This window comes from Saccostrea cucullata, unplaced genomic scaffold (genome assembly GCF_032062105.1).
Source record: "Saccostrea cucullata isolate Sc308-1 unplaced genomic scaffold, CSIRO_AGI_Scuc_v1 ctg2856, whole genome shotgun sequence".
Classification (NCBI taxonomy): Eukaryota; Metazoa; Mollusca; class Bivalvia; order Ostreida; family Ostreidae; genus Saccostrea; species Saccostrea cuccullata.
In genome coordinates, this window is record NW_026934882.1 from 30,180 (window position 1) to 55,704 (window position 25,525).

Sequence of the window (25,525 nt, forward strand, 5' to 3'; positions counted from 1 at the left end):
ACAAACAAAAGAAAATCATTCTTTATTTACACTCATAATGAACAGCATTTCCATCATTCGGGTGCTATAAAGATGTTATATATATTTTCATATGGAAGAAAAATATTATAATTTTATGCTAGAAATGAATTGCTATAAATCTAAAGCACACTCTAGTAATTTTGTCAGACTTGAAAATTCATCTCATTAGTTAAGCACGTCTTTGAAATTTTTGAAAGTATTTCATCCTGGAACGAACTTTCTTAACACCCCTTATAAGGATAAATATTGTAATTAACCGTCCATATCCTGGAATTTGCGCTCGACCTAACAACATTTAAAAATTGAAGGTTAGGGGATCAACCAGCATATAAGGATTATTTACTATTGCAAAGTCTATAATACTCAGAAAAAAGTAGGGAGGAGGGGGGACTTCTACAGGCCCGTTTGCCGATTAATTTCATTTTATGATTATACAGTCATGCTCTTGTTATAATGGCCATAGATTTGGATTGAAAAGTGCTATTATAAAAAAAACTTAAATTTAGTGTTTGGGAAATAATAAATTATTAAAATTTTATGAATACGAATTCTACATGTAAAGAGAATTTGTTGTCTTTGAAAATATTTGCAAAAATTGTGCTCTATTTGGAACATGATTTATTTGCATTTTTCAAGAATGATAAAACAAGTTCTATATTCTTTCCATTTATTATCAAACTGCAGTATCCATTCCCATTTTATTTATGTGTAGCATTGTATGTAAATGTATTTAGTAATTCACAATGTTTTAAAAGTCTTGGTGTGTCATTATGGTCCAACGATTTGAAACTTTTAAAAATAAATTTATATTGGGACTCCAATCGATCCACGAGCCAGGTCCGCCACTGATCATGTGTTTTTCCATAGCCAGGATTATTTGAGTAGAGTTTTTGTTATTTCATTTGGACAAATTTAATTAACAAAACACAAAAGCGCATGTGCATAGAGTATATAAGTATATTCCCCGTTTATCTGGTCCTTTTTATTAAAAATGAAAACATTTATCAAGTAATCGCCATTACGAATGAGGGCAACGCTTACAAGAAATATCTTGTTTTTATTTCGAAGTTTATAACTGAAAATATGAAATATCATGGAAAAAATCATAATAAAAAGTAGGCTACAGATATTCAACCAAAATTGATATCGGATATTTTATAAGTTTGGATACATATGTAAATAGAAATAAAATGTTTTTATGTTTGGCAATAAAAATACGTTGTGTACATCTAAGGTAATGCTCACTTTTTAAATTTAAGAATGTACACATATATATATCCAGCCAACTGAATATTTAATTTCCCATTCCGAAATGGGGAAAAAATCTCCTCAAATGATTTTTTTAAAATCAAGATCCTTGTCAGCCGTACTGTACTTTCATCGTTAGGTACTTTTTGTTCGGAGTCGAGTGCATCATACGCAATGGTACTTTTTTTTTTTTACCCCGCATTGTAGCACAAACGTACCGATTCATTCTTGTTACAATTTTTGTCCGCATCTTATAATACATCCTTGATCTCGGTCAATATTAGAAAAACATAGTATTTTCAAAAAGCTTTTAAATACTCTCGCATAGATCAGATGGAAACACTTCATCCGAAATCGGATAATCATTGTAAAAAAGCAACTTCCATTCTCGATAACATTCAGCTTAGCATACACAAAGAGATAAAGAGTACAGAAAACCAAGAACACTATGAATATTCTATGTGCATAGTAATGATATGCGCAGCTGTATGCGCAGTAAAATTGTTTGTGTAATTTTTAGTTTCCTCTGCTCGTGCAATTTTCGATTTTTGTTTGTGCATATTAAACTCTTTAATCGTGTAAAAAATTTCGGATTCGTGTATTTTTCGTTATGTTTGTGTAAAAATCTTTTAAACTATGTGCAATTTTTACCGATACGTGCATTTTTATTTTACTCGTGTATATTTTTCTTCTAGCTCGTGTATAAAATAGTGATCGTTGTGCAGAAAATAATTTTGAACCAATCGGCGTGCCATACAGCGGCCCTTCACTTGACAGGAAGAAGAAGAAGAAGTGTGTTAAAATACCTTCAAACAAATCAAATTAATTTTCTTGATTCCCACTTTTCACGTTATGACTGACTTAGTGCTTCGTGATACCAAAAACAATTTTTCTATTACCTATAATTTTGACTTTAGGTTGAATTCGCCAATTTCATACTTGCGAAGTTGTGTGCATTACGATGTCGATCACCGCTCCGGCTACTTTCGTTGTATCATGGCTACGGTGTTTTTCCTTTGAAGTCAAGTGTACAATAACTGGAGATACACCGATGGGCGTATCCAGAAAAAACTGTGCCGTGTATGGGCGGAGCCAGCAAAAACTGTGCCGTGTAAATAAATAATTGAACACTAAGGCGATTTCATCATTTTAAATTACATGTATATTGAATCTAAATAACAGAATGAATGGGCTTTGTAATATACAAATGCAAAAATTCTGCAAGCGAAATAAAAGTCTTTCACATAAATTACAGTACGCATATATCCCAAACTAAGAAATGATTTTATGGAGCTCTTCAAATATTCAATCCACAGCGACGCGAAATCAAATTCTTGACATGAATTCCACACAGAAATATATTAAAATATCCCACTTAATGTAATATAGGGCTTACGCTGTACTGCATCCACAGATGAAGAGTAAGTGATCCTGATACAGCGTTTTCGTGAATACGACAGATCTCGAATATGTCAAATGATCAACGGGTATCTTTTTTCTTTATTTTCGAATAACACTTGAATTTCTTCAACTTCGAATTTTTCTTCTTTGATATCCAAAGTTTTTCTTGTGAATTTCATTAACAATCCAGGGGCGAATCCAACAATTTTTGAAAGGGGGGGGGGCTCCAGGTCGGTGCCCCCAGCACTCATGCACAGAATCACACCGGCCACTTCAAGTCCGTAGCTACATTTAAAAGAAAGGGGGCCTCCAAAAACAGTTGACAAGGAAAAAACCCTTTGCACCACACTCTAAAATCCAGGGGGGGGGGGGGGGGATGTGCTGGGATGCTGCAATCCGACGTCCTTTCTCATGAACACACGCACATAAAATGTTTATTAAAAATACTGACAGAAAGGAGAGATTATCCATGCGGTCACCTGACAAAAACTACATTTTCTATTGGTATAATTGAAAATCATGCTGAAAATCTGTGACATGACGTTTGATTGGCCATGATACAAGAAAGTTATTGAAAATTTATTATGGTGTATCCTGATTGATTTGGACGAAGGGCGGAGACTCGTGCTTCGCACTCGTCACCTCCCTTCGTCCAAATAACTCAGGATACACCATAATAAATATACAATAACTATTACTTATTTCTAACCAATGAAAATTGTCCTTACTTTTCTGTTGCGTCATGCAATATTATTGCACGCATCACAAGATTTCGAATATACATCACCAGATTATCGAACATACATCACAAGATTTCGAATATACATCACAAGATTTCGAACATAGATCACTATGGCATGTCAAACGTTGCTATATTCGATAATCTTGTGATGTATATTCAAAATCTTGTGATGTATGTTCGAAATCTTGTCATGTATGTTCGAAATCTTGTGATGTATATTCAAAATCTTGTGATGTATGTTCAATATCTTGTGATGTATATTCAAAATCTTGTGATGTATATTCAAAATCTTGTGATGTATGTTCAATATCTTGTGATGTATATTCGAAATCTTGTGATGTATATTCAAAATCTTGTGATGTATGTTCAATATCTTGTGATGTATATTCTAAAACTTGTGATGTATATTCTATAATCTTGTGATGTATGTTCAAAATCTTGTGATGTATATTCTATAATCTTTTGATGTATGTTCGAAATCTTGTGATGTATATTCGAAATCTTGTGATGTATATTCTATAATCTTGTGATGTATGTTCGAAATCTTGTGATGTATATTCGAAATCTTGTGATGTATGTTCGATAATCTTGTGATGTATATTCGAAATCTTGTGATGTGTGTTCTACAATTCAGTGATGCGTGCAATAAAATTGCATGACGCAACAGAAAAGTAAGGACAATTTTCATTGGTTAGAAATAACGAAAGTAGCAATCTCCCATGCAGAGTTGTCGTTCGTTCCTCTCTCAGACACTGATGAATGTATGAGCCGATGGTAGAGAGTGCGAAAGTAGCTGAAGCGTCGGGAAAACCATGCAGGTGGGAAAAAACACAATCATCAGTTTGTTTATTGCAGCACTTATTACGAGCTGCACGAGTGTTGTTCCTGGTGACATGTAATCCGAGATTCCTCTGACTCTAACCCCTGCTTTTATATTGTGACTTGTGCAGGGCACAAGTCACAATATAAAAGCGGGGGTTAGAGTCAGAGGAATCTCGGATTAGGTGACATGATGGAGATATTTCGGCCTGCTAGGGAAAAAACTCAGTAAACGTAGATATATTGACAAAATTTGTAGGTACTTGTAACGATATGTCACGATGCTGCATTGTCAGATACAGTATTTATAAATGCATGCTAAAAAGTTAAATCTCGTAGTAATCAATATAGCAGAAGAATAATGAAGAGTACATACTACAAAAACTGTGCAATTTGTAGCAAGATTAATTTTTGTTTAACAGCTGTTTTTATTACATTTTATTTCGTATTATTACTATACAAATATGGACTCAATGTAGGTCAATATGCATTTATAATGACCCAGGATGACAGTTATTGACCGATGATACATGTAGTATATCGACCGAGGGCGCTAGCCCGAGGTCGATATACTTCATGTATCTGAGGTCAATATCTGTCATCCTGGGTCATTATAAATGCATATTGACCTACATTGAGTCCATATTTATTATATTATATAAATAATAATTTCCCAAATTTATTAGTGCAATGTATATCATCCTATTATTTACAGAAATAGTATTAACCATAAATAAGTTGAATGCAAATGTTTCAGAATCCATTGAATATTACTCAGAGGAAATTGTTTCGGCAATAAATTTCCCATATCGTAATAATGACGCAAGATATCTATCTCCGAATAACACAGAGTACATTGTACCCCTCCCCCAGATTGAAAATCGCTCTCGTTTACACTTGCAGACGAAATGCACTGACAAAATATAAATACCTATGTCTTCTAAGAATAGATACAATCTTACATGGCATGATTGTCTATATTTTCTTTAGTCTCCGTAATCGCGTAAACAGCGTCAAAACTCTGCTCGCCGAGTGGAAAGGTCGAACTCAATCAAGAAATGGTATGTGCTAATTATTCCCGAAAAATATTCACAAATATATCCTAGTAATTGTTTTGTATTATCAGTCTCAGAGTTCTTCACTAGGCCTCCTATATGTTTTAAATTTTCCTCACCTACAACTTGCGAACTTCCATGTTTGTCTAAAGTGAAAGTGAAAACGAGGCAGCTCGTGCGAGTCATTATTCGCTTTCAGCGGTCGTTATTAAAAAATAAGTACTTCGTATTGACCAATCAGATTACCGGATTTCACAAAGTTATATAATATTACCAAATACTGCTACCGTTTGTTAATGTTATGCACATGGTTATCTTGTACTTGCAAGTAAATGAAACATTTAAAAAAAAATAATGAAAAAATAAGTCTTTTAGGCTATTTGATAATAACATGCTAAATGAACAGGTTTTGCTTTTTAATTCTCCTTCACTCAGTCTTTGTATAATGTATATTTTTAGACGAGCTGATCGCCAACCAGGAGATCAGAATGATCGCATCTGCTCCTGCCACTTTAAGGATGGTAAGAAGGAGGGGGACCCTGCATATTTTGCATGGAATGAAGGAAAGGCCATGGATTTCTCTGATCCTGAATGTACAAAAAGGTGAAATTATTTTTCAAAATGTGACCGACATCTTGTTTTTGGATGGTGGGTGGGTGGAGTTTAATTGAGAATATTTTACTAAAAAACTTTAAAAGGGTACATGTATAAACAGAGTAGCTTACAACTGAATAAAAAAATAATTCAAGTTTAATTATTTTACAAAGGAGGAAAAAACTCAAAAGTGAGGAGTCCCTGTCATCTTCACAGATGGACCAGTTGCAGATTCCACAAGCACCAAAATGTCAAGATCAAGAAAAAGTAAAGCTCATTTAAAACACCAATGATGACAAATGACCAACACTGAAACATTTTCAATAATTTTTAATATTAAATATATAAAGTTCTTTTAACTGTACATGATTTACAATATATTTTCAGTTGATATCAGAGCACAACTACTCAGTATCCTGCACATTTAACTGTACTCAAGAAATGCAGCGCCTCTCAACAGAAATACAACTGGAAAAGGAATTGCTTGCCCTAAAAATAGAGTCTAGTAAAAGGAAGCCAATATCAATCCACGATATTAAATACAACAAAGAGAAGGTACATTTAAAGGAATTCCAATTGTGATTTCCTATTTCCTAACAATTTCAGTTACTGTAATAAAAACTTGTTGCCATTGAGGGATGAACATCTTAGATTGACTGTTATGTTAACATATTTTGTTATTATTTGGGAGTGTTAGGTCTCTGATCAGCAGGGGCATTTTCTCTATATAAGAAGAAAATGGAGACTCCCTACCCACCCGATGTATTTTGTCGGACAGTTTTCTGTACATTGCAGGTAAATTTTTTATTTATTAACTTTCCAGCCTCTTATTGTATAGTACATTTTGGGGTTTGAAGTCAGTTTTTGCTTTTCTTTAATTTTTAAAAAAAATTATTTAAATTCTCCTTTTCTTAGAATAAAATTCAAAAAGTAGCTTCTGATTGTAAAGTATAAGACTACAGACATTGAACTTTGATTTGTTATCAAAAGGATTGATTTAAACTTGTCTAAATTAATTGTAAACAAAAATAAAAGGGGGCACCTGCTATTTCTTTAAGCGTTTTTCACTGGGGGGTGGGGAAACTTTTTTGTACATACTTGAGCAATAGGAGGGATTAGATAAGAATCAATTAGTATATCAGAGTCTTAAATAATATCCTTTGCATAAGCATAAAAAAATTCTATATCAGTCTTTTTAAAACCTTTGAATTTTGCTTAATTAACTACGATTTATCCAATTTTGGAGCTTTTTACCTAATTCTGGGTAGAATCCACCCTTATGAAATTATTGACTCAATTTTGACTTAATATCACTTTATTAACATTAAAGCACAAAAACAATTCATTGTACAAATATTTTATTTCTCACAGTCACCAATATATCCAAATATCATCACCGGCCCAGACGTCATTCACTCCTTTGAATTGTGCTGGTAGCAGTAAGGTGTCATCATTTGAGATGGTCACAGTATCCAATACACTGAAGTCACAGGACTCAAATTTCATACATGTTCACAGGTAGGTGTATAGTCTTTGAAATTACCACAATTGACTAATTCTGGGACAGGTAAGTATGTAAGTATAGGAATGAGAGCACCAAATCCCCGGATGCACACATGGCTTTGTTTGTTATGGAACATTAAACCGAATACTGAATGGGTAGGCGTTACGCCATTGGCTGAAATCAGGTATTTAATTGTTTTCATTTTAAAGTAAAATTAATGACCTTTGAAATAAATGATGGGATGAGGGAATATTACAGAAACTATAGAAATGCCAGGGAAGATTTTAGGAGTGGGGGTTGATTTTTTATGCCGCGTGTTCTTTACTGCGAATCTCTAAAAGTTGAAAATAACTGCAATTTTGACCTATAAATGCCATGGGACCATGTATTTTTTTCAGTATTTTTTGTTAGGGCTTAGAACAAAGTTTGAAATGATGCTAAAGATTTTTCTGAAATTGTCATAGTAAAGTACTGAGAAGGTTTGTATGGAGTTCTATGGGAAAATAATTAGTGGACTTTTCCCTATACAAGATGCTGTCTGATGGCGTAGTGTAGAATGTAGCGTAGAATGTTTTCCAAGTCAGCTTAAATGCAAAGGTTTGTTTTAAAATTTATCATAATGACTTGCAAAAATTTAATGCAGTTAAATTTATTGTATTCTTGAAAGATTGACTGTAACACAATTTTTTTACACAATTACAAATAATCAAATTAATTTGTTTCCAACTTTTTTTCAGGGTCTCTGCCAAAATCTTTTGAGGATTTTTCCTCTGCTAGAGCATCCATGGATGCAATTGAAACAATCCAGGACATCCCAACACATATGGATAATCAGGCCATGGCCTACAGTATGTACAAAAGTTGCCATACTTTTAAAGCAGTAACTTGCGTGCCTCCAAATGGTGCACTTACATTTTGCTCCATACTGTACCCAGGTTCTACTTCTGATGTAGCTATTGTACGTCACAGCCAAGTTTTACGAAAGTTCAAAGCTGGAGACCTTATTTTGGTGGTCAAAGGTTTCACCATTCATGACCAGTTGCCCCAGGGTGTCTGCTTAATTATAAAAGCTCTTTTATCGACACGAGGCCAGTTTACCATACAAGAAGCAGCACTGTGTTACAAGATTGCTAAAGCACTTATTCATGTGGAAAGAGCCAACGAGAGGATAAAGAATTACGAGATTCTCCGTCACATACCATCTACTTACAGACCAATCTCAACAAAAATATTTCAACTCTGTTCTTGTCTTGTAAACTTGCAAGCTCCACTTTTGAAAGAAATTACTTAAAGATACATGTACTTATTATAAATTTGCATTGGCGTGTGACAGTATACACTAAACAGTGAAGATATTCATACCAAAGTGCAAGGGATAAGCAAATTTTGATTTGTTATCAATGTCAATGGTTATATTTGTTAACTTTGTAGTATGTTGTAATACATATACTTCAGAAAATGAAAATCCCTTTTGTTAGCATGGATTTATTACAAGAATGTTTGGCAATTCCATTCTTCATTTGACAATATAATTTGGAAGAGGGTTTACTTCTAATTTTAAATCTCTAGTTTAAAGTATATTTACCTTTAAAGCACAACTCAACAAATTCATGTTTTCAACAATTTATCTATTAAGAAAGACCAAAATGTTACATTTTCACTTTGAGAATAACATCTTCAATTCATTAATAAAATGATTCTAAATTTTGATATTCTTTTTTTATGTAGTACATAGATTTTATTAATCATCATTGCTATTTAAAATAGTCTTATAAGCCAGAAGTTTTATGATGGATTGTGACATATCATATCATACATTTATGAGACTTAGGAACATTCAACACATTTAACATGATTACCCATTTTCCATTGTTAGAAAATTCTAGAGGTACAAAACTAAGTGTCAAGAAGTTCAAACCAGAACTCAGTTTTCCATCAGTGCTGGTATGAAAATGTTAATGTAGAAATCTATCAGCTTTGGAACATTTGCTCTCCATTCAATGTCTTTTACTATTCTAATCACAATGCAGTCTACTCTTGTCCACACAATTAAGTCGCAGAATGTTTTGTTACATATGTGTAGCTGGCCTTGAATTTGATGATAGTATGGGTGACTGGTTTTCAGGCACAGGGTATCTTGTTTAAGATCTAAAAAAAAATCAAAAAACACTTAAGTTGTGTTATACCAGTACATATCCCCTCCTTTTTCAATATCTTCATACCATATTGAACAGCTGCACTTGTAAATTAATACATGTTTTGAAATCATTTACTCACCAAGATTTTTAATTTCAAAGTACTGGACAATACAGATTTTTAATGTTATTTACCTATGAAAAATCCTTCAAATTTTGTGCCCCATCTGCTACTGTTGAAGACGATGCTGTATATGGACACTTCACCTCTACAATATTAGGAATGGCGTCTTTGGCTTCTGGAGTTTGATAAAATACACTGCATGTTGGTGGTCGAACAACTAAGCCATCAGGTGAAGCTCCCAACACTCCGGATTCATGCAACCATATCCTTTTCAGAAAAAATTATAATACTACTGAATGCAAACAAACCATAATACAATTGATTTTGTAATGCAAACAAAGTCTAAGTAGAGCTTTTATAATCCTTCCACTTCAAAAAGCAAATTTTCTGGAATATGTTGGTAACTGAATATTTATGCCCCGCCATGAATATGGCCGGGGCATATAGTGTTTGTCATGTCCGTCTTCCGTCCTTCCGTCCCACTTTGTGTTTAGCTCTGTTCAAAGCTAAGTTTCAAAGAAACTATCCAAGATATTTTCATCAAACTTCATATGCTGATAGATATTGATGAGAGCTATGCAACTGCATTAACATTTTTTGACCTTGACCTGACTTTTCTTAAATAGTGTTTAGCTCAGTTTTAAACATACCATTCAAGATGGTGTTATCAAACTTTACATGTTGATACAAACTTGCATAGATGATGCATCTAGAGATGAACACTACCGGACATGCTTCGGATGCTGGATCTGACCTACATTTTCCAGATGAGTGACCAAATTAAAGTTTTTGGAGCAGGTCCATTCTTAAGGAACTATAAGCCCTACTTAGACCAAACTTGCTTGGATGATGCATCTAAGGATGGACACTACCAGACTTGCTTCGGATGCTGGATCTGACCTACATTTTCCAGATGAGTGACCAGGTTGAAGTTTTTGGAGCAGATTTATTCCTAAGGAACTATCAGCCCTACTTAGACCAAACTTGCATGGATGATGCATCTAGGGATGGACACTACCGGACTTGCTTCGATGCTGGATCTGACTTACATTTTCATTCCCAAGTAACTATAAGCCCTACCTAAACCAAACTTGCATGGATGATGCAGCTAGGGATGGACACTACCAGACTTGCTTCGGATGCTGGATCTGACCTATATTTTCATTCCCAAGTAACTATAAACCCTACCTGAACCAAACTTGCGTGGATGATGCATCTAGGGATGGACACTACCAGACTTGCTTTGGATGCTGGACCTACATTTTTATTCCCAACTAACTATAAGCCCTGCCTGAACCAAACTGATCAAATTTTATACATGTACAAATTTCATGTTGCTTTACTAATATATCCTCGGCGGGGCATTCACGTCCTATGGACATATTTCTAGTTTTTTTTTACAATTAGACTTCAGTAATTGATTTCTGTTTGTCACCAGGATAAGTCCTGTTATTTGTTTTGACACAATGAATGTTAATAGCCATTCTCTGTAACCACTTAAACTTCATTGCCACGCATGGTCACCGATTTTGATGAAACTTCACCCATGCTTAGTACTTGACACCAGAAACAAATATCAAACAAAATTTCGTTGCTATGTGTCTCGGTTGCTATGGCAACAGCCGGAAAAGTTTGAAAAATCGAGATTTTCAGCCACTTTAAATCTTGACTGTGGCTTAATAAAAACTAGAAAAAGCAAACAAACCATTCTCACAAAAACATGACACCATGATGTCACTTATACTGTAAAGAAACTGTTTAGAATATATCTCTACGTAAGTGGTAACCAAGGGTACATTTGGAATACATTTAAAATGCTGAAATATGCTGAAAAACACTCCGTATTCATTAATGGTAGGTGTTACATGCTCAAAATCAATCAACGACTTAAGAAAAACAATGAAAATGTTTGACCTTAAGTATTTAAGTATAAGCAATATTATTCTATAAATAACTTTTATGGTTGCCATGGTAACACAGTGTAACCATGCAAAACCAGTAACTGAGATTGGGTTAATGCTACTGTCTTGAGGAAAAACATGAAAATTCAAGACTGGCAAATATGCATCCTTAGGACCTTGCAACACCAAAACCATAAGAAAAATTGGGTACAATTGCTACTTTGCAGTGTTACCATGGAAACAAAGTACCAGTGCTTAAAAGTGAATTATTTTTCGCTGCATTAAGAATTAAATTGCCATTTAACCAAGAAACAAATTAAAGGACTTAGCTTGAATAGTACTTATCTGTTAGAACATAAGTTGAATATCATATATTGATAAAATTTTATGAAGAAAACAACACTGTTGCTATGGTTACCAAGAAGGGAAAATGTTCGATTTTGTGAACTTTATATCAATATGAAACCCTGTGTGCCAACTTCTTGCATCCACTTAGAGATTGGATGATCGTCAAAATTAAAAGTCAAGTTAGCTGTTGATAAATATCAATCACAAAAGTTTTGGGAATCTACATTTAAGGGTACGTATCCAAGGAAACAAAATATTTTTCAGGTTTTTAAGCATATATTTTCTGCTTATTTCCATAGCAACGCTCTATTTAAAGAATCTAATCTGAATTTTTTCAAATGGGAAAATTTGGAGCACACCAACATCTTGTAAAATTGATCATTAGTTATGAGGAAATGTGCTTTTTTAGACGGTGGCTATTTATAGCCACAGGCTATTGCTGCTGGTCTGTGTAAACACACAGGGACCCTAGCGGCGATTTTTGCAGAGTCAAAATAATGAAAGTAGACTTATTTCGATGTTTGAAAATAAAATGTACATAGTTAACAAATACTTTCAAGTTATTTCAAAGACATTTCGTTGATGGATACAAAGTCTTAAGTCCTGATATTTGCCGTTATCAATATTTCTCGCCTCATGAATATTCATTGAGTTACGCCGAACTAAACTAACTCGATCGTACACCAACCGACTCCTAGATTCGTATGCAAACTACAGATGTCAATTCGTACAATTTTTTTTTCATTTTTTCTCACAATTTCGAAAAAGTCAGTTTCGTACGCACATTGTGTTTCTTTAAAATTAACAATTAATTGTTGAAAAATATTTGAAGATTTAAATGTATGATTGTTTCACTATCTAACTCCGAAATCAAATACTAGTCATTATTACTAGTAATTGCTACTTGAAACAACACACGACTGTTTCTTAAATACTGCATGCTTTGTGAAATTTTTTTTTTACAATAAAACTTGAATAGTTTATTGTAATTTAACAAAGTCTTTTTGTTTGAATTTCTCATATCTGTTAACAATGCTATATTATTAAACGAATATATGTATTTTAGGAAAGAAGAAAAAAGATCACTACATCTTAATCAGTTAATAAAACGGTTGTTGGAGGTATATGATGCCATAAAATTTGCTAAGTTTACTACCATTCTAGTTTTTAAAAATAAGACTTTGTCTGATTATCTCGGACACAAAAACGACTGAACGGATAAAAATTTGTCAAAGCTATAATTACAACGGACAATTTACCCATATATTTAATTCCTATTTAGAAACTCTAACGTGCCTCTAATAAATTTACCCTTTAAAGTGTGTACGAAAAAGGTATTCAAATAATGTGCATGAAATAATACTAGTATTAAGATTTTATGCGATTTTAGTGGGCTGGTGTGTTCACATAGCAGTAAATATGTATTGTGCAATGATTCGCAGGGTTATTGCATAATTGTTAGAATATTATGCATGAGAAATACCATAATCGCAAACCCTAGCCAAAATGTACGATCCTCTCCCATTCTGGAGAAAGTTCCATGCGCATATATACAGACTCCGATCGTGACTTGAGACGACGGAAAATAGAGACAGAAAAATATTTTGTTATTCCGTTTTTGTTTTTTTCGAGCAGTATACGAGGGTTGCCGTGTACAAAGCGTTTTTCTCGAAAAATAGTAGGCACTGCAAGATGAAAAGTATTTATTTATCATATTTTAGTGTATCTGAATTCGTTTGATAAAATATAGACAAAAAATTAATTCTTCATTAACATGCTTTAATGTACTTACGCACGATTAAAAAAAAACGTTTTTAAAAATAATACATGAGTATTGTTTCGAAATAAAAGTATTAAATAGATTTTGGTTAACATTATCCTATTTTTTATTCCCTTAACTATTGTGTCGTCTTCTGGAAAATTTAAGGACATTTGCTTAATAATTTTATCAATTTATCAGTTTATCAAGCATCCGAAATGGGAAGGTGGTAAATCCAACACACGAAAAACGGCGGCGTTCGATGACGATACTACGCACTGGAAAGCAGTCGAGTTTTTTCCTCTTTAGTGTACTAGAGAAATGGGAGTTTTCTAAGCGAAATCGTTTTACATGTAATCAAATCCAAGGGTAGAACAAATGTCTACAGGAATAGCGGAAGGCGCTGTCAATATTGACAGCCAATACGTTTTGACATTATCATCCGTGTGTCGTAAAGCGACACAACACATTAAATGAAATTTTATAATTTGCAATTGTTTATTTATGCATATACCTATTTGAAATTTGCTATGTTTTTTTTGATGAAAATTGTAAGAAGATAGTAATTTACAATTTTAGATAACAGTGAGAATTCATAACACTTTACTTTTTTGTACAAAAAATATAAATTTATATATTAAAATGCAGGCCTGTAGATATATTGTGAAAAATTGAAATAAACATGTATAATTTCAATATAATTTTACAAAATCTTAAAACATTTTTTCTTATATACTGCCAGTCGCCATTTGACGTAGCGGGTTTGCTTTGGACTCACGGACCTGAAGAAGTCAATCCTTACGCCGCGGATTCGACTCCTACTGCGTGACATGGATATGGGCCCTTAATTCCGATTGAGATCCTGTGTCGCAGTAATTGCTAGTCAGAAAAATATCCTTCACTGCTAAAAAATTTTATTCTCAAAAGGGGTGTTAATTGTTAAACAAACAAAATCATTCATGCCACCGTCTTTCAGTACTCACAGTACTTTGATTAAAAGATAGGATCAGATTTAAACATACAGAGAGTTACTTTGAAGGCTCTCTGTGGTATAAAAACCTTGGCAACCATTGCCAACCAAAATGAAATATCATATTTTGTTCTTGGTATATGTTTAAAGGCTCTTTTTTCTATTATTTGGTCACATTTCATCCTATAATTGCTTTTTATTTTTACGTGTATGACTTTATAAAATTCAATGAATATTTTTTTTTACTTTTGAATACTTTGTTACCATAGTAACGCATGTAATAGTTGATTTACCAAACATGTTTATCATGCATTTGAGACATCTGACCTTCAACTTTTGGAAACAGTCATTGCCAATTGTTTGCTTTGCCGCAAATGTTAACTATGGGGCTCTAAACATGTTAAAAAATGCCATTTTTCGAACTTTAAGACATGTTGCCATGGTAACTATAAAACATAGCAACCAATTTTTGCCTGATTTCAGTTTAGGGTATCAAAGACTTTTATCGTATAGAGTTTGGAGAAATTCTGAGACTATGCGTGCCACAGCTCCTATATAAAATTTCAAATCATTACAGAGAATGGCTCTTAACATGTCAGAGATTGAAGGAATATTATTTTGTGCTGTATACCTGACTGCTCTACAGCTGCATCTAAGTCCTTTTCATACTTTCTCAAAGCATCATCTTCATGAGTGATACCCCATGCAACAGCCTTGATGGACTCCAGATTGTAAGCCGACATCAGCTGTTTCTTCAGTGACAATGTCAATCTGGAGAAGAAAATATGATTTTTGGTTATTAATCTTATATTTCCTGCATCTTTATGTACAAATATCTAGTCATTACAGTCGAACCTCATTATCTCAAACTCAATGAGACCAAGAAAAATGTTGGAAATATCCGTGGATTCAAGAATAACACATAAATAGTTATCAAGAATAAAATGTCCCAGTCTTTTATAAATGGTTTGGACTTCAAAATTACTGTGACATATCCATGAAATATGAGATAATGGGTTTGAGATAACAAAGTTTGACTGTAATTTTAAAAGTCTTTTTCGCAAAAATTTAATCACACGTCTTACCGCCTTTGCTTAGAACTGAGAACTGCACCAAAGTTGGAAGCTGATATGCTATATTTCCTTACAATCGACCACATTGGGTTGTTTCGTTGCCAATGCAGCTCTTTTAATGGATTCAGGGATAATGCATGCTGTAACCATACCATAGGGGTATCAGAATGAACATACTCTGGTGATGTTAACAGGTCTTCAATGAGAGGTACAGGTGGACCAGGTTCACATGGCTCTGGTTCAAGAATCCAATTCAATGCTGAAAAATTTCATTACTTGTGTCATTCTCAAAAATATCATCCATAATATCCATATCACATATACCAAGTATTTATATAAGAGTCCATACATTTCATTTTAGTGAACACTGTCATGGGTTTTTGTAATGTATGCATTACATATCAAATTTACAACTCACTTGCATATATTTGTTCAGAATTGTTCCTGTATATAATTTTGCACAAACATGTAAAAATTGGTGCAAATGTACAATTAATATTTACTTAATTATTAACAAGGTTTCATAATGACAGAGTATTTAAATAATAGAAGAATGATCTGATAATTCGCAAGAATATGAAACAAAATATTTTTTTTAATGCAATTGAATAATTTATTTTTCCTTTCAAAAATGTATGCTCATGTACAAAAATGCTATCATATTTATAATATTGTCTTTCCAATTATTCAAAGGTTGTTATTAATATTTATTACATAATATGTTCAAAAATTGGGCAATATACATAGCCAACTATATTATACTCCTCATCTTTGTACATTTGTTCACAATTAAAATTAACCATCGTTCAGTAACAAAATAACAGTTTCATAATACTCGTAATATAAAAATCAAATCAAACTTAAATAACAACAATAGTGACACCAAAATCATAACTTCCTTCTTATATTTTACCAATAAACCTTCCAAGGTGCAAAAAACACTGGTCACTTTCATCAAAGGGTCGGTTTAAAGCACTTCAAATATGAAGCAAATTTTTTAACAACTGATTTATTTATATTTAATGATTGATCATTTTAAAAAAAAAAAAAAAACCAAGAGGCCCATGGGCCACATCGCTCACCTGAGCACTGTGGCTAGGAAAAAGTAAAAATTGGTTTTTTATTGAAAAGTTTAAATCCAAAAGTAGTCCCTTGACCAATCATGGCTTTGCTTTTCTTGAGAAGGTTATTTTTAAAGAATTTTCCTATATATTTCTATATAAAATTTGATCATCCTTTGTGGCCCCGTCCTACCCCCGGGGAACATGATTTGAACAAACTTGAATCTACACTACCTAAGGATGCTTCCATATAAATATGATCAATCAGGGTTTTGCTGTTCTTGAGAAAAAGATTTTTAAAGATTTTTCCTTTATATTTCTATGTAAAACTTTGATCTTCCATTGTGGCCCCGCCCTACCCCGGGGGTTATGATTTGAACAAACTTGAATTGACACTACCTGAGGATGCTTCCATATAAATAGGATCAATTATGGCTTTGTCATTCTTGAGAAGAAGATTTTTAAAGAATTTTCCTATATATTTTTATGTTAAACTTTGGTCAGCCATTGTGGCTCCGCCCTACCCCTGGGGGTCATGATTTGAACAAATTTAAATCTACACTACCTGAGGATGTTTCTCCATAAGTTTCATTTTTCCTGGCACAGTGGTTCTTGAAAACAAGATTTTTAAAACATACCATCAAATTTTCATTAATTCCCAATTATCTCCCCTTGAATGAGGGTGTGGCCCTTTATTTGAACAAACTTGAATCCCCTTCACCCAAGGATGCTTTGTGGCAAGTTTGGTTGAAATTGGTCCATGGGTTCTAGAGAAGAAGTCGAAAATATGAAAAGTTTACAGACAGACAGATGGACAGACAGACAGACAAACAGCTAGATAGACAAAATGTGATCAGAAAAGAGCTAGAAATGAAACATTCCTCACCACAAAAGCCAGAAGAATATAGGGACCACCACCAGTAACATGTTTCTGGGAAGAACCCTTAGCAAAATCAAATTGATTGAATTTTGATTTATTTTGTAGTTGTTTTCTGAGCATTGGATTTTCATTGTTTTTTGATTTGCAAAGAAATCAACTGTGCCTTCTTGCTAAATTGTATGGGAAAAAAGCATTGAAATAGCATTGAACATTGGATTTTGATTTATTTTGCATTGACTTTTGATTGAAAATGGCTGGATTTTTGCGAAATATGTAAATGAGATGAAGGATTAATTTGACATCACAGAAAAATGCAAAATCAATGCAAAACAAATGAAATACAGTATGAAGCATTTATTTGATGTCACTTAGCATTATTGTGACATCACAGAAAAATGTTAAAGTAATACATATAAAAACATTTAAGTGATGATATGAAACTTGAGAAGTAACATAGAATAAATACATATGGTAACAAACAATATCCAGCATCATGCTCAATGCAAACATTATTACTAATAATCCATCACATGTATCTTTACCAAAATTTTGAATACTTATCTTAAAAATTCACCAGTACAGTTATAAATTCAAGTAAATGAATTACTAACTTCCTATTATATTAAATGTTACACTTGAATGTGTGTGAGACATGAATAAAACCCAAAAATCACTGACACAATAACAGTATAGTTCCATACATTAATCACATATCACAAAGGCACAATTTGAAGTACACTTCCTTGAATTCCATTTCTATGTTACTCGGCAAATAAGTTTCTCACTTTCTGGACTGTTATTGGTAGTTTTTGTGGAACTGCATTAGTTAAATCTTTTTTTTCCATTTAACTATAGACTGCTTTAAATCTATTGAACATTATCGGTGGCACAGCTTGGATCTAACTTCAAATTTTTGCACTTGGAGCATGTACATACTCTGAAAAAAAACCCATTGAAGATATTTATCATTTGATAAATAAATGAATCTTTTAAATAAAAAAGAAATGAGAGTCAAGGCTGCATGGTGTTTCGAGGTTTGGTGCATAATTAGTAATTCTGTAGTGTAGACTAATTAGTTTATAGTTACACTATCTGCTCAGCAGTGGACACCAGCAGTGTTGCTTAAACAAAGAGCATAGATTAACTTAATTTGATCAGAAAGCATGTGATGGAAATTAAGCCCCGATCTTTGTTTACATAAGACTTCCTTGGAGAGTGAAATTTAATACTTGGCATGTTCCCCCTCTCTGAAATTCCACAGAATGTGTAATGATGGGTAAAATAATGCCATAAACAGTGATTAAGAATAAATTTTGAGAAAAAAAGAAATAACTTACTTCCTGAGAAAACAATGTATCCATTATTTGTATGGCATCTACTTCAACAGCACCATCTTTTCATCACCTTCAATATCACTTGTCTGTCACAAAACAACACTAGCTGTCTTCATCATTCTTAGATTCTACACAACTTTTTGCCATAATATGAATAGTTTAGTCCACAGGGAAGAACACAACAAAATGTTGATCATTTCCATCAAAGTACATCATGGCTTCTAGCTTGTCTGGATGCAGCGCCAGCAGAATTTGAAATGGCTGATAAAGTGACGTAGAGTAATCACGTGATTTTTATCAGCCTCTCCCTGGATATGTTTACAGCTGGTCAGCACTAATATAACCAGCAATATACACAACTGATAAAGCTACCATTTATTTCTGAATCAATGCTTCAGAAAATAAATACAAATTCAATCATGGATTTACCAAAGAGATCACTTCATGTGTAATTTGTTATTGGTATGACATCATATAAATTCAAAATAAATGCAAAATAAATGCATTGAAACAACATTTATTGAAAAAATCAAATTTCAATCATTCCAAAATCAATGGTCTGAAGATTTTTGAATTGGATTCAATCAAAAATAAATGCATAACCAATGTTCAATGTATTTTCAAGACAAATAAAATCAAAAATCAATGCAAATATAGCATTTGTTTTTGCTAAGGGAACCAAACCATGCAGAGATAAATATCAATAGTCCTGAATCTTCGATGCAGGACCAAGTACGAGAATTGCTACAAACACTACTCCGGAGACTTACCTATTATCCTATGATGTAACGTACTTTGTCCACTGCAGCTGGTTCCCTCATAAGCTGGTAGCAAGGACAGTTCAGGATGTCCTGTCAACTTTATTCCTCAACTTCCTGTCTTGGACTGAAAAGCAATAAGTGGAAATCTTTAGTGTTGCCTAGTGACTTTGAATTAAAAAGAAAGTTATTAGATTGTGAAGGGGGGGGGGGGTACTGATGTTGTGCATTTTAATTAAATGTACGAAATCTGTATTTCACAGTTTAATGCATTCATGTATTTTGTGAATTGTCTTAGGATTCATGTAATAATTGTTGCTATGTATTATTAAGCACTAAATCTATTCAACTGCATGTGTAAATGGGGAAAATGTGGATATGTAAATGATGTATAATTGCAATGTGTAAAATGTGACATTTTCTTATATGAGGGAGTCTGTTCATGTAATTTTTTTTTCATTAATTATTTTATTTATCTTGATAAAATTATTTCAATTAACAATATTGTTTTTCTTACCAGTCTGATGAACTCAACAAAGGTTACAGAGGTGAATGGTAGAAATATGGGTATTACAGGTGTCAAAACTCTTCGTTGATGACAGACTGCATGCCGCACTGTAAAATCACCATTTTGGATCTTTAAAAGGGGAGGCTACTCCTGAAATCAAAGAAATTGTCATAAAAATGAGTAACCTGATTTTCTTTAGGTCTCACACAAGGATATAATTTCACTATATGTTACTATATAGCTTTAATTAAATAAATTAATTAACTAGACTCTCAGCAGATAATTCATAAATGAGAAAAAAGATTAATGCTTAGACAAAATTTGAGATCAGAAAAAATATACCCCTTATGCAGCTTTTAAGAAAGAAAATTGAGACTAAACATACCTATACCCCGAAATACACATGGGCAAACAGCCAACACACCATCAAGGAAGTTACATCGATCATGCGTACCTAAAAAAAAAAGAGTTCCCTTTGATTCAGTGGCACAATTCTGCTGATATGATATTCCTAGTGCATGAGTCCAACATTAAAACTGTAGACCTACGTAAAGTTCATGAAAAAAGAAAAGAAATATTATTGTCTCTATATACATCATACATAGAACTACATTTGTTCATTTTGATTGGCTATCTCCTTGCATAATTAAGACCTTTAAGGGGTAATTTTATGATATTTACCATGTGCACTGATTGCCATAAAACTAAAGAAAAAATACCAGCCTTACAAAGTCACTTAACCATGACCTTTGACATACCTTACTAAGAATACCCTGGACAATTTGGTTTAACTTAAGACTTCTGAATTTTTAAATGCAGGTTTTGATAAATTAACCATTTAATATACTTATGAGCTCATAAAACTGTCCTTTAAAACTGTATGATAAAGAGTGTAAAAACTTTGAAACATGTTTGGAAAGTATTATCACACATGTGATATGGGATAAATTATCACCACAGAAAGATCAAAGAAAATCACTGCAGATATGCGACCATAATTTTTATCATTGTTTATTGTATGTCAAGTCTAGAATATGATATATCATTACAAATATTATGATTTTTAGCCGGGCACATTGCTCGTAGAGCAATGCTCAGCTATAGCGACGGTGAGCAACAGAAAATGCTGCTTCTTCACCGCCAAATTGAGTTTACGAGTAAAAGTATGGTACGTGACCAGCCGCTGTTGAGAAAACAAAATCACCTTAAGAAATAGTAAATTGAATATTTTTATCATAATATTAAATTGTTTAATATTTTTTCCTGGCTCCTTTGACTAATATTTTACAAAGTAATTCAACGGGTGTGAAAGGTTTTCACCAGGTATACCTGTCTGCATCATATTCTATAAACAATATAATTAAAATTAGATGTTAGATCGGCTCGCATACTCAACACACTAACATCTAACAAGTCATCCCATTGAGGGTCACGTAAGAGGTTAAATTCAGAACGCCTCAAGATTTATTTGCTTCAACAATATATGATGATTTTGCCAGCTGCGATTTGATTAATTGATAGAATTTGACCTCTGACGTGACCCTCAACGGGATGTTGTTAGATGTTAGTGTAGCGAGTATGCAAGCGGATCTAACATCTAATTTGAATTAGATTGATTCTATAAATAAAGGTTGTACTATCAGGCTAACACAAATGCAGGGAACATCATTAATGACTTGATGCAAATCTCACCGCTGAGGACACATCAGTGCAGAGACGTTTGACCTTAATCTTGCTGCATCGGTGTTTATTTACTTCTGTTTGTATATAAAACCGGATTACCCCAAAACGATACGTGATAAATATTTTTCGCTGTTAATTTCTAGCTATATTTTATTTTATTTTTAAAACTATTTAATATTATACATGCCATTGAGATATTTTTGTGTGTATTACATATTCTCTAAACGTCTGAACGTGATTTCAAACTGTCACCACAGTCCTTGTTCATTATCCTGTAAATGAGCCCGGCTCAATACATTTACTATGAAAATAATTGGACAAATTTGTGAATGACAATATTCAATGATGCATAGCAATTAATCTTTTCCTGACATTCACCTTCTCCTAAAAATTTGTCGTGTTATTTATTTATTTATTTATTTATTGCAAAGTCGTCCCTGGACTAGTGCTACGGTCAATGCAGCTGCAATGGGCCATGCAATTTCGAACCCTGCGTGGTGAGAGTTTGTCCCGAGACACAGTTAGATTATTCTAACTAGCACCAATATAGAATAAATCATACCGATTACTAGTAATCAACATCACTACAATATGAGGACGTAAAAATAGGATAAAACATCCTTTAGTCCAGCAATAACTGAATAAGCCACTAAATTGTTTTTGATGTACCTTCAAACAAATCAAATTAATGTTCTTGATTCCCACTTTTCACGTTATGACTGACTTAGTGCTTCTTGATACCAAAACAATTTTTCTATTACCTATAATTTTGACTTTAGGTTGAATTCGCCAATTTCATGCTTGCGAAGTTGTGTCAATGTGTGCATTACGACCGCTCCGGCTACTTTCGTTATTTCTAACCAATGAAAATTGTCCTTACTTTTCTGTTGCGTCATGCAATTTTATTGCACGTGTAATGGTTAGGCCCGTGGATATCGGCCTGGATAGCTCAGTAGGTAGAGCACCTGACTAGTGATATAGGGGTCCCCGGTTCGATTCCCGGTCCAGCCACGCATCACTGAATTGTAGAACACACATCACAAGATTTCGAATATACATCACAAGATTATCGAACATACATCACAAGATTTCGAATATACATCACAAGATTTCGAACATACATCACAAGATTATAGAATATGCATCACAAGATTTCGAATATACATCACAAGATATTGAATATACATCACAAGATTTCGAATATACATCACAAGATTATCGAACATACATCACAAGATTTCGAATATACATCACAAGATTTCGAACATACATCACAAGATTATAGAATATACATCACAAGATTTCGAATATACATCACAAGATATTGAATATACATCACAAGATTTTGAACATACATCACAAGATATTGAATATACATCACAAGATTTCGAATATACATCACAAGATTTCGAACATACATCACAAGATTATAGAATATACATCACAAGATTTCGAATATACATCACAAGATATTGAATATACATCACAAGATTTTGAACATACATCACAAGATTTCGAATATACATCACAAGATTTCGAACATACATCACAAGATTATAGAATATACATCACAAGATTTCGAATATACATCACAAGATATTGAATATACATCACAAGATTTTGAATATACATCACAAGATATTGAATATACATCACAAGATTTCGAATATACATCACAAGATTTCGAACATACATCACAAGATTATAGAACATACATCACAAGATTATAGAATATACATCACAAGATTTCGAATATACATCACAAGATTTCGAATATACATCACAAGATTTCGAATATACATCACAAGATATTGAATATACATCACAAGATTTTGAACATACATCACAAGATATTGAATATACATCACAAGATTATAGAATATACATCACAAGATTTCGAACATACATCACAAGATTATAGAATATACATCACAAGTTTTAGAATATACATCACAAGATATTGAATATACATCACAAGATTTTGAACATACATCACAAGATTTTGAATATACATCACAAGATTTCGAACATACATCACAAGATTTTGAATATACATCACAAGATTTTGAATATACATCACAAGATTTCGAACATACATCACAAGATTTTGAATATACATCACAAGATTATCAAATATTGCAACGTTTGACATGCCATATAAGAGAATTAGGTTTTTTTTTTTTTTTTTTCTGTATTTTTATGCCCCGCCGTAAAAATGGCTAGGGCATATCGTGTCTGTCATTTCCGTCTCCCCTCATTCTGTCCTTCCCTTCCGCTTTGCATTTAGCTCAGTTCAAAGCTCAATACAAAGAAACAATTCGAGATATTTTTCTCTAACCTCTTCTGATGGATTTTGATGAAAACTATTCAACTGCATCAACTTTTTTTTATCGTGACCTTTCCCTTTACCTTGACCTCACTTTTCTTTAGTTAGTGTTTAGCTCACGGTTTTAAAGAATTTCAAACCATTCCAGATCTAGCTGCAATAATGTAGCCCCCCCCTTTTTTTGGGGGGTTGGGGTTGGGGTGGGAGGTGGGAGGTGGTGGACATCAGATAAAAAAATCGGACAAGGCAACATTATTGCAGAACATCCAGTACACATGGGACAGCTAGGTGGGTTTTCTTAAATACTTTGGAAAAGTTGGGAATATCATTCACTAAAGTTTATATTACTGGTATGGTCCATACATCATTGTAAAATAGCATGCATGTTACTTACAAAATAAGAAAAGAAGAAGGGACAAAAACACTAAGTGTACATGTTGATAGAATAAGACCTTATGGGACTCAGGTCCTCAGAGATTAACATGAACAATTTACATTAAAAGGGTCAGGATCAGGGTACTGATGTTGAAATGATAAAGTGATGAAACTCAGATTGAAACTAGAGGTACTGTGAGCGAAGAGCTCACTAAATGATACCCCCGCCTCCCATATGATTATAACTAGTGATAAAGTCCATGTTTTCCTGTGGCTGGGAAACCCAAAATATGTGTCGAATCAAAAAGTAAAATAGGAGGTGCACAATGGCAATATGTAATAAAGATTCTGTGAAAGTTTCATCAAATTTCATTCAGTCGTATGAGAGGAGTTGCGGATAAGAGATGAGTACCCCAAAGCGTAACAGACGGACGGACGGACGTACAGACGGACGGACGGAATTAACGATTACTATATACCCTCCCGCTTTTCAAGCGGGGGGTATAATGACAGAAAACTCCGAATTGAATGAAAAAGAATTAGATTATTCAGGTTGTAGATAAAAGAAAAATACGAAAGCCTATCAGGATCAATCTAGAGAGAAAAAAAATTAAAAGGCGTTATAACGCCTTTCGAAAAGGCGTAATAACGCGAAAAAGGCGTTATAGAAAAGGCGTTATTACGCCTTTCCATTCCAAAAGGTGTTATTACGCCTTTTTAAAAGGCGTTATTACGCCTTTCTAAAAGGCGTTATAACTCCTTTCCATTTCCGTTAATTTGCCTTTATAAAAATCGTTATTACGTCTTTATGTTGAATACATGACTAAACATATTAGGGTGGGGAGGGGGTGCTTACCTTTGGAACATGAATTTCTCAATTTGATATAGGACTAATTTCTCAACAAA

At 33.3% G+C, this 25,525-nt stretch overlaps 2 protein-coding genes across 2 annotated transcripts in view; one reads left to right on the forward strand and one right to left on the reverse strand.

The window, feature by feature from the left end:
- LOC134241482 (uncharacterized) overlaps positions 1 to 9,092 on the forward strand; it is a 32,184-nt gene extending 23,092 nt beyond the window's left edge. The window contains exon 6 of the mRNA XM_062723519.1: positions 8,122 to 9,092. The gene's annotated coding sequence lies outside the window, so the exon portion shown is untranslated. The remainder of the gene's footprint in view (positions 1 to 8,121) is intronic.
- LOC134241483 (uncharacterized) lies at positions 8,992 to 22,814 on the reverse strand. Its single transcript, XM_062723521.1, has 5 exons — positions 22,680 to 22,814; positions 15,707 to 15,953; positions 15,253 to 15,392; positions 9,715 to 9,910; positions 8,992 to 9,532 (listed from the first exon to the last, which is right to left on the reverse strand). The coding sequence occupies exons 2-4, from the start codon at positions 15,847 to 15,849 to the stop codon at positions 9,861 to 9,863; spliced, it is 333 nt and encodes a 110-aa protein (XP_062579505.1). The 5' UTR covers positions 15,850 to 15,953; positions 22,680 to 22,814; the 3' UTR covers positions 8,992 to 9,532; positions 9,715 to 9,860.
- Positions 22,815 to 25,525: the final 2,711 nt, after the last annotated feature.

What these genes read in the sequence shown, in the direction of transcription:
- LOC134241483 (XM_062723521.1), bottom strand. Translation starts at nt 15,849, where the DNA reads ATGGTATGGTTACAGCATGCATTATCCCTGAATCCATTAAAAGAGCTG. An exon ending in CTCAGTTCTAAGCAAAGGCG is followed by an intron (nt 15,393 to 15,706) that starts GTAAGACGTGTG and finishes TTTCTTCTCCAG; the next exon opens with ATTGACATTGTCACTGAAGA. An exon ending in TGCAGCTGTAGAGCAGTCAG is followed by an intron (nt 9,911 to 15,252) that starts GTATACAGCACA and finishes TTTTCTGAAAAG; the next exon opens with GATATGGTTGCATGAATCCG.